We start from the raw sequence: 10447 nt of genomic DNA, 5'->3' as shown, positions 1-10447 counted from the left end.
TCAAAGAGGGTTAAAGCGGATATAAATGAAGGATCTTTGGTTGAATTCAATGAACCCAGATATTCTAGGATCTTTGGTTGAATTCAATGAACCCAGATATTCTAAATAATAACATTAATTGTTCAACATTCCCATCACACCAGTGTGACCGTGCACCTCCAAGTTAGTTTGTTCTAGTTACAATAAAGGCTCTTGTGTGTTTTGTGTGAGTGAAAAATGAAAGACCATATTGTTCTTTACTTCCACCTTTATTATTCAGTTGGTGTCCTCAACATAGACTCCAGCAAAAGTACTAACTGGAACCGTTTCCACAATAGCCTGATGACTGTCAGTACAACATAACTGAGTTAATGTCTCATTCATTTGAGTTGAGTCCTGTTGTGTTTTGTGGGGTATAAAAATGACTAACCGGAAGGGGGGGGAGGGGGGTGAAGAAAAAAAAAAAAACAGATCACTGAGTGAAAATATTTGACATCTGACTCGGGGTTACATTTTCACCAGATAAAAAAGCAGAGTGCAAACTCTTCAAATATATGTATAAAAAACATTGCAGGGTTTGCAAACAGACCAGGGTGCTCTTAGATGCTACTAGACTGATGGAAAAGAAAAGAAAGAACAAGAAGAGCTAAGTGGAATCTGATCGGACAGTCATGATCTGAACAGTCTACTTAATATCATTTTGAATATGGCACACCTTTTGGTCCATGTAAGCACTTTTTTTTCTGGATGCTTGAATCGTTTTATATCTGAATGCAATGCACTTCCCACGGTTGCCTTGTCCCTCCTATCGGTTTTTCAAGCTGAATGTAGTTTATTAAAATCATGGCAATACTGTACTATACAGAGTTAGGAGATTACAGGAAGTAGTCAGGAGTGCGGCGAGTCACATGTGGCTCTCCTCGGCGAGGCGCAGGGTCAAACTGCAAGCTGGAGACAAACAAACAAAACGACTCGGTTAGTCTCACTTCCACAACTACCTTCTCACAATGTCACATCAACCTACCTACATACATACAGGTACACACACACACACACACACACACTATACCTATATAATGTACAAGATGCCATTTTGGGCTACTTGGGTACTTTTTAGTACACTGTACAACATACACTCAACAAGCCTGTACTTGTTTTTAAAGAAGATTCCCGTGGGAAAAAAATAAAAATGAGGTCAATGCTGCAGGTTGTAGATGAACAACAACAGTCATTTTAACAGTTACTTACAAGGAATACTTCAGGGTGTCATCCAGTTCCATGATAGCTGCCTGGTTACCACATCGATAGCAGTAATTGGGTGCACTGAAGATTGTTACCACGTTACGGTCATGACACCAGTTGTACCCCTACGGACAAAGAGAATGGATTAAACATCCACGATCGAAAACCTGGTCTTTTTTTTGCGTGCCTTTGTTCCTTTTTTGTCTACTGAAAACAAAAATCAAGCAGAATTATTTATTGCTAACGGTTCAAAAGGGAACTGACCTCCATAACAAGTTGGTGAGCTCTGGACACCAGAGTAAGGCCATTGGCATGGTTGAATGTTTCAGATATGTCCTGCCCAAAGGTGTAGCCTGCGCCTCTGGGAGAGATACCCCAGCCCCCACGATCATCGGGATCTGACCACAGCAAGTCACACATGGGCCCCTGAGGAGAAAAGAGATGCTTGCTATTGAATAGTCCCATGGTTTAAAAAAGGCATGATTCCATTTTCTTGGCATAAGATCTATTGGGCCTGTTCAACTCGAGGTAATCATTTATTTAAGTAAGGCTAATTACCACAAAGGACTGCTAGATGCACACAATTACCGTAATTTCCCGACTATTAGCCGCAGCTTATAGATTGATTTAGCAACATTTCTTCCAATATGAGGTTAATACAGGGGGGCAGTTAATATGGTTTTGTTTCTTTCATCTTGCATAAAACACTGTCCTGCGGCTTATACACCATGCGGCTTATATGCGGGAAATTACTGTATAGGCCGTCGCCAAAGAAAGCCAAATTCTTCTCGGCCAATTAAAAACGGGAAGTTCTGCTCTGGTCACTCTGGCATGGCAGCTCATCAAACCTGCTGAAAGTTGCTCATGATCGGAGAGATCAGAACCGTTGGGATTCAACGCACTAAAAGAATGTCTCCTGCTCCGCCATTCCAGCGAAGCTTAGGCGGGACATGCAGAGCTGGTATAACTGGTACTGTTTAAACTTTAAACAATTCAAGAGCCATTTACCAGAGAGGCATACAAGCACATACAAGTAAGTAGACAGACATGAACGCCACTTTCGCAGTCCCACCTCCTTAGGTGGCAAGCAATTGAGCAAATGTTTGACTGCAAAACAGTTAGCTATACCTCATGTGGAACTTCTTGTAAACGGTCCAATGCTCGAATGTGATCCAATGTGTCTATGGATGGCGAGAGTCCTCCATGGAGACAGAATATCTGTTAAAAAAAATAAAAAATGTTTAAAAATCAGACCACTTGTATCATAACATGTCAGATCAAGCCCTTATTACGGAAAGAGGAATCTGCATTACATGAAGCAGGAAGTCTTACCTGACCGTCTACCAAGGCAGTGAGAGGAAGGTAATCGAAGAGGTCTGTGAAGTATTTCCAAACATTTGCATTGCCATATTTCCTTAGGCACTCGTCATAGAAGCCATACACTTGTGTGATCTGTCTGCTTTCGTGGTTCCCTCGAAGAATTGTTATACGTTCCCGGTACCTAACCTAAAATGGCAGTGACAACACAAGTTAAGAATCTGGCCTTTACAACCACATGTTTAGGACACACCTGAGGGCCAGGCCTCATTTACAGTACCAAGCAAAGAAAAAAGGTCATTTTCTGGCAGAGCACCCTCAGCTGCAGCAGGCCTGTATGTTAACTTTTTTTGTTCATAGCAACCGGTGCTACAATGGTTGAATGCTACAAACCTCTAGAATCAGTATGAAGTTACAAACACCTCATCTGTTACTGACACACAAGACAACATTTCAATTGAGGTGCCACTGGTGCACATGAATAGTATGTAAGTGGCCTCTGCTAATTTATTTATGTTTCTGAAACTGGAAATTACCTGCATTTCCTACTTTTTTATTTTTTCTTTTGATTTGTTGTTTTTCTTATCTTGTCTGTCTTTTCCTTTTTTCCTTCTTGATCTTATTCTTTTTAAAAGCCGCCTATGGACAAGTGTTGCGAATTAGCACCTGTGCTAAAACACTCAAATCAATGCATCTGGTTTGTCCAATGTAATTGCTATGTCCATACCAAATAAACATTAATAATAATTAAAGCTGCGAGCAGCAATGTGGGGGCCAAGCTTTGGAAATTTGGAAAGACAACCCCCCCTCCGCCCCTCCCCCTGTGACCACCATGGAGGAGTATTTGTGTGCTTTTGTCTGGGCTTGAGAGAGAGAGAGAGAGAGAGATGAAAGCGTTACTGAAAAATGAGCTGACTTTCTGTGATTATAGTGCCCCCATAGTGGTCAAAAGACATGACATGGGAGAGTGGGCGTGTGCAAATGGAACCCCCCCCCCACGACCACCATAGAGGAGGGTGTGTGTGCTTGTGTCTGGGTTAGAGAGCGAGAGATATGAAAGCATTAATGAAAAATGAGCTGACTTCCTGTGATTCTAGCACCCCCCTAGTGGTCAAAAGACATGAAATGGGAGAGTGGCCGTGTGCAAATGGAACCCCCCCCCCCCCCCCCCCCTACGACCACCATAGAGGAGGGTGTGTGTGCTTGTGTCTGGGTTAGAGAGCGAGGGAGATGAAAGCATTAATGAAAAATGAGCTGACTTCCTGTGATTATAGCGCCCCCCTAGTGGTCAAAAGACATGAAATGGGAGAGTGGGCGCGTGCAAATGGAACCCCCCCCCCCCCACGACCACCATAGAGGAGGGTGTGTGTGCTTGTGTCTGGGTTTGAGAGAGAGAGAGATTAAAGCATTAATGAAAAATAAGCTGACTTCCTGTGATTATAGCACCCCCCTAGTGGTCAAAAGACATGACATGGGAGAGTGGGCGTGTGCAAATGGAACCCCCCCCCCCCCTCGACCACCATAGAGGAGGGTGTGTGTGCTTGTGTCTGGGTTTGAGACAGAGAGAGAGTGGATGTGAAGAAAATAGGCAAAATTAATTTCTATTTTTTTTGTTTTTGTGTGTGTGTCCTTGGGATGTGTTCCTAAGATCACTTACCAAGTTTGTTGTCGATAGGTGAAAGTGTTGTTTATTATAGCGCCCCTAGTGTTCAAACGTCACCAAATTTAGTGAAGGTCCTCCGGATGTGCTCACAAGTCCACGTACCAAGTTTGGTGTTGATACGAGAAAGTTTTACTAATTATAGCGCCCCTAGTGGTCAGAGTGCACCAAATGTATTGTACGTCCTCAGGGTGGGGTCCCAAGTCCATATACCAAGTTTGGTTTCGATACATGTAAGCATCGCTGAGATATGAGCCTACTTCCTGTTACTATAGCGCCCCCACAGTTGTCAATTGGCACCAAAGTTGTTGAGGCTTCTCTTAATTGGGTTCTGAGCCCATGTTCTAAGTTTGGTCTTGATACGTGAAAGCCTTGCAGAGATATAGGTTCACTTCCTGTGTGGCGGCTTCGCCGCCAAATTGGATTGGCTGTTACAGGCGAGCACTTCCGTCAATTGATCCATAAAGCAATGCAATGATAAGTCATGGTCTGAAGATTGTCTGTGCAAATTTTGGTGAGAATCGGATGAAATCTCTGACCTGTGAAACTTTTTGAAAGTTTTGATCTTGGTCTATTGGTGGCGCTACAGCGTTTGTGGAAAAGTCTTGTTAATTGGTGGGTGGGGCTATACCTATTGCGTTAATGTACTGAGCAAGTTTCAGCTTGATAGGTCTAAGCATTTTAGAGTTATTTGCATTAATGTTCTTGAAAAATTGATGAATTTTGACCTGTTGGTGGCGCTGGAGTTTTGGGCTCTGGGGTCTGAAAATTGAGGTATGTGGTCATTGGCTTAGGGAAAATAAGTGTACCAAATATCCCAACTTTTTACTGTATGGTTCTTTGGTTACATAGAGAATAGGTTCACATGCTGTTTTTTGGTGCGTCACCAACTTTGATTGGCTGTGACAGGCAAACGCTTATGAATATTTATTAACAAAGTGATAAGTCTTGAGTGGCCTTGTCTGAAGGTCATGTGTGACAAGTTTGGTGAGAATCGGATGAAATCTCTGACCTGTGAAACTTTTTGAAAGTTTTGACCTTGGTCTATTGGTGGCGCTACAGCGTTTGGGGAAAAGTCTTGTTAATTGGTGGGTGGGGCTATACCTATTGCGTTAATGTACTGAGCAAGTTTCAGCTTGATAGGTCTAAGCATTTTAGAGTTATTTGCATTAATGTTGTTGAAAAATTGATGAATTTTGACCTGTTGGTGGCGCTGGAGTTTTGGGCTCTGGGGTCTGAAAATTGAGGTATGTGGTCATTGGCTTAGGGAGAATAAGTGTACCAAAATATCCCAACTTTTTACTGTATGGTTCTTTGGTTACATAGACAATAGGTTCACATGCTGTTTTTTGGTGCGTCACCAACTTTGATTGGCTGTGACAGGCAAACGCTTTTGAATATTTATTAACAAAGTGATAAGTCTTGAGTGGCCTTGTCTGAAGGTCATGTGTGACAATTTTGGTAAGAAATGGACAAAATTTGAGACCTGGGTAACTTTTAGAAAAATTCAGCCTGACCTGTTGGTGGCGCTGGAGTTTTGGGGTTTGTTGTCTGTAAATTTAATAGATTCGGGCAAATTTGAAGTTGAATGAGTGTGCCAAATTTCAGAACTCTGGAGTGTATGGTTGGCTGGGAAATGGGCAATGTGTAATAATAATAATAATAAGAATACGTACAATCACTAGGGGTTGCCTCGCAGCTTCGCTGCTTGGCCCCCAATAATAAGCTGGTAAATCATCCATACCACAGACTGAGTTTTGTAGCACGTGCTACATATATGCAGCACTGTACAACCCTGGTTGAAGGTGGATCCTACCAAGTTGTAGGACTGAAGACTGCTGGAAAGTCTTTCCTACCAACTGCTATCAGACTGTTTAACTGTCAATAAAGTGCAGTACCTGCGTTTACTAGTTCTTTTTTTATACAGATAACCTTAAAAAAAAAAAAACTTCTATTTTTATTATACATGTACATTGTAGTGACATTACAGCAAACTAATTTGTTCTGCTATACCTATGCTCTGTATCATTGTCAGTTAGTCATGCAATGTTGGATATAGTGTGTGTTGGATGCAGAGTGTTTGTGTGTGTGTGTGTGTGTGTGTGTGTGTGTGTGTGTGTGTGTGTGTGTGTGTGTGTGTGTGTGTGTGTGTGTGCGCGTGTGTGCATGTGTGCGTTTGTGGTGATCTGATAATGCATAGCTGCTGTGACATTGTTATTTCCTGTAAAGGATCAACAGAGTATCTATCCATGTTGTGTTTAGATAGAGTGAGCTTTGTATGGTAAGCACAGACCAGGATGCTGGTCTTCAAAACACGTTGCATGAGAGGACAGGACAAATTACCTTAAGAGCTACGAGGAGTGTGACAGTTTCCACGGAGTAATAGCCTCGGTCCACGTAGTCTCCCATGAACAGGTAGTTTGTGTCTGGAGACTTCCCTCCAATTCTGAAAAGCTCCATGAGGTCATGAAACTGGCCATGGACATCGCCACATACTGTGACTGGGCATCGTACCTCCTGCACATTTGATTCCTTGGTCAATATCTCTTTTGCCTGAGGGAGAAAGAGAAACACACACACACACAGAGACCAAACAGTTTAGTAAATATAAGTCAGTGAGGGCCAGTGTTTCCATGTGGGTGGTGGGGGAACTATATATCCTCAGACAAACAAATGACTAACAGAAAAGAATATAATGAACATCCTGGTAAACCCACTGGTGTTCTCAACAGCACACAATATAATGTGTATTATCAAGTGACCGATCTGGGGAAAACAAATTAGTCGTGACATCTCCCCTCCTAATCAATCGTGCAATATACGGTTATGTACGACGCAAATCAGAGATGTAGGTTAAACAACCAGCTCTCTATGACAACATAATGACGCCGGAGTCATGGCTCATGTGACTGTTTACCGACTGCACTTATCGCAAATGTCAGCAGTGGTCAAGTTAGAGATTCAGGGAGCATAAGGAGCTTCCGCATCATAAATCCCCTGCTGCTGGCGAGCGTAATTCGCGCTTGTGGGTCAGCAGGGTGGGGGGGGGCGGCTGGATCAGAGCTGGGGATTGGAGGAGGAAGAGTCAGAGGACAGACAATATGATGCGCAACTACAGCCCAGGGGGAGGGTCAGTCCGAATGACCTGGCCTAGAGAGACGGGTTGCTGATGACCTAAATTCCCACACACACACGCCAACAGCCAATTCCATCCAAATTCTCCTAGTTTCATACGCCTTTATGTCTTTACTCACAGTGCACCTTGTGCACTGGACTGCAAATCCGACTTGTAATTCAACGTATGAATAATAAAAACACAACATTGCCTGGAGTTCACCACTTTAACTGCTCAACCCCAGGAAGCAATTTGACCCAAAAATTCTGCCACAGCCTAGACTTCATGCCGTCATAGATAAGATGATCAAACACACTTATTTTTCAAGCATCTGGCTCAGTTAACATTTTGTTGTTACTGCATCATTCAGTTAAATGGCTACTAGTGAATCTTCCACCACAATGCTCTTTGTAAACAGCTAGTGAACGTGATGATTATGAAAACAATCCAGACATCCATGTACACACCAACATGCTATTTTGTCACCTCGGCCTATTCTAATAATTAACATGACTGCATGCCAGTGGGGGGAGCAAAATAACTTAGAGGGTCTCTCGGGTGTTGTGTAACTTTGAAACAGCCATTACTTGAGTGGGCAATTCGGCAACATCTAGTGGAAAATAATATGATCAAATTACTTTGCAGTCAGCACACCTTTGTGATACCATCTTGCCTAAAAGATGCCAAAGAACTATGCTACCGGTGCTTGATTGATATTTCGGCAGGGCCAGGACAATGCACAGTGAGCCCTGTGCCATCCTACCTCTGCCTATCCATTGCAAACATAAGCTAAATACCCAACACATCAATCCAAGATTGTGCGTACTGTACAGTCTAAGAGGCGCCCACGCATGAACAGCACAGGAAGTTTTCATTTTATTTCAAGTCATAACACAGTGGGAGTAGAATGGCATTGGTGGACTCAAATGCCCACAACATCTGAGATGTATAGCTATGAAGTGACAGGTCAAGCGCATATCCTTAGCCTGGTGTTGATCATAAGTGCAAGCAGTGTAATTAGTGGTGATACTCATTTCAATCTCCTTTTCAGCGATTAAAATGTAAAAATCGCATCATGCCAACTAGAAAACCAGCTAGACTTGCAGCCCACCATGGTATGTATGAGTCAACTCCAACTAAGCCGGTTGTATTGTGCGCCTTGCAATGCCGCTTTGCAACACAAATAAACTATAAACTATATACCTGGTGTAGGAATACGATTACTATTTAGACGTCAGACAAAGTGAAAAGCTATATTCTAGTAAATAGAGGGGTTCAATTATTTCAAAGACCCCCACCTAACATACGACAGAGCAAAACGCCCGTCTGACCTACTTTCGGTGAACAACTGTAACACCAATCAAGCAGGCTAGCAAACGACGTTATAATAAAGCAGCTGAGATAATAATGACACTTGGAATGAGCCAACTTTATCTAATGCTAGTGTACAAAAAAATAATATTGGTCTTGACAGGTGATTATGGGAAATGGTAACGTAACGTTTGAAAGGTTGACGATATGCCAAATGCTTCACACGCGCCTTAGAAAAGTCGTATGCATTCTAGTAGTCAGGAACATCCTCCTCCACTGCTAGAACCAATCATTTTCTTCGGGTCGCTAGGCCTTAGGTTATGCTGGCAAATGTTATAATATTCGTGGAGTTAATTTTCTCTTCTGACATACCGCGCGTGATTTAATAAACAGGTTAAATGATAAAGTTCGTAGGTTAGTTCGAAACCTTGAGTAAACCATAGACCAGAGGTAAGACAGAAAAAAATGTGTAGGCTGAGAGCTAACTTACCAAAATGTTAACTGGCTAACGTTACGCATCTTCCTAGACAGTTTTGTTTGGCACTGGTATCATAATGATACACATCCTAGGCACGTGCCTTTCAAATAATCGCAAAATGTTGCAACGGAATTTGACATTGTATGTTATTCATCTTGATGATAAAGGTTACACGGTGGATGTGAACGACACGCAAAATGATCCATATAAATGAGATTTACCATAGGAATCGGCGCCATTTTAAGAATGTCTAGCTTGCTAGTTTACTAGGCAACATTAGCTGGCTAACAGCTAACGTTATTCAGGAAGACAGTAGGCTATCCTCCAAACAGTGTAACTGGCTTTAAAGAAATATTCCACAACAATACAACTTAAGACACGGAACTAACGATTTAACACACCCCACATTCAAGAGACTCTAGTCAACTGCGATTTATGAAGAAACCTCATCTAATTTTAGCCAGAATAACGCCACCGATTAACGTTAGCTACAAACCAACGCTAAGGCATGCTAACCGGACAGCTAGCTTGCTAACGTTAACCATTTTGGCGAACTTGAATCCAAAATCGTATGGGTCTTCAATATAACGACCACTACCCAATTATCGATACATAAGTTGAAGTCACGCTATCTCAACAGATTAAATGGTTCATATCTGACGCGCGCACAGATTTATGGTTTTATATGATTCGCAAATGTCAAGAATTCGATAAAATGAAAAAAAAAAAAAAAAACTTCAGTAGTAGGCTACGTTCACCGCCATCTTTAACCTAACGCTGGGTAATGCGCTCTTCTGTTAGCAATGCTGGAGTGCCGATGGCAGGTTTGCTTGCTAATGCATATCGTGCTTTGAAGAAAAAAACACCAGTCAACGTTGCCGTTGAACGAGCATCGAGGTTAAGGTTTTGAGTAAATGACAAAATAACACATACCTTTTCACACAGCGACTTGACTTGACTTTCCGAGAGCTGTTTGCATTCATTCAGTTGCTCTATCCATTGATCGAGTTCCTTCGTAAACGCCTTTTCGTCCATAACTGTTGTTTCAACCGGTTCAGCTATTTTGACTATAACAAATAAACCTCCCACAGATTCCTGTACCCTCCCCCGTTTTGTGAAATTATGTACCGAATTAAGCTGGTAACCGAGAATATGAGCTTCTACGGTCCCCCGAAATGATAGATAACTAAATCAAGGCGAATTCGGACGAGGAACTACGAAGACGTCAGACTCCTTCGTCCCACCCTTAGCAATCTATCGAATACTGCGATTTGATTGGTTTCTACAACAGCGATGTTCTTTTTCATTGGCCGTCACGTAAACACTGTATGAAATGCGCAAGCAA

The 10447-nt window shown here is 42.3% G+C and overlaps 1 protein-coding gene across 1 annotated transcript; it reads right to left on the bottom strand.

Moving 5' to 3' along the window:
* Positions 1-229: 229 nt before the first annotated feature.
* ppp2cab (protein phosphatase 2 catalytic subunit alpha b) lies at positions 230-10338 on the bottom strand. Its single transcript, XM_062536029.1, has 7 exons — positions 10036-10338; positions 6542-6751; positions 2554-2727; positions 2350-2439; positions 1486-1647; positions 1228-1346; positions 230-927 (listed from the first exon to the last, which is right to left on the bottom strand). The coding sequence occupies exons 1-7, from the start codon at positions 10135-10137 to the stop codon at positions 855-857; spliced, it is 930 nt and encodes a 309-aa protein (XP_062392013.1). The 5' UTR covers positions 10138-10338; the 3' UTR covers positions 230-854.
* Between the last annotated feature and the right edge of the window lie 109 nt (positions 10339-10447).

Source organism: Sardina pilchardus, chromosome 5 (genome assembly GCF_963854185.1).
Source record: "Sardina pilchardus chromosome 5, fSarPil1.1, whole genome shotgun sequence".
Lineage (NCBI taxonomy): Eukaryota > Metazoa > Chordata > Actinopteri > Clupeiformes > Clupeidae > Sardina > Sardina pilchardus.
Note: the sequence above shows the minus strand (reverse complement) of the source record. Positions and strands in the feature narration are given on the sequence as shown.

What these genes read in the sequence shown, in the direction of transcription:
- ppp2cab (XM_062536029.1), bottom strand. Translation starts at nt 10,137, where the DNA reads ATGGACGAAAAGGCGTTTACGAAGGAACTCGATCAATGGATAGAGCAA. An exon ending in TACAAGAAGTTCCACATGAG is followed by an intron (nt 1,648 to 2,349) that starts GTATAGCTAACT and finishes TTTTCTCCTCAG; the next exon opens with GGGCCCATGTGTGACTTGCT. An exon ending in CTCACCAACTTGTTATGGAG is followed by an intron (nt 1,347 to 1,485) that starts GTCAGTTCCCTT and finishes CTTTGTCCGTAG; the next exon opens with GGGTACAACTGGTGTCATGA.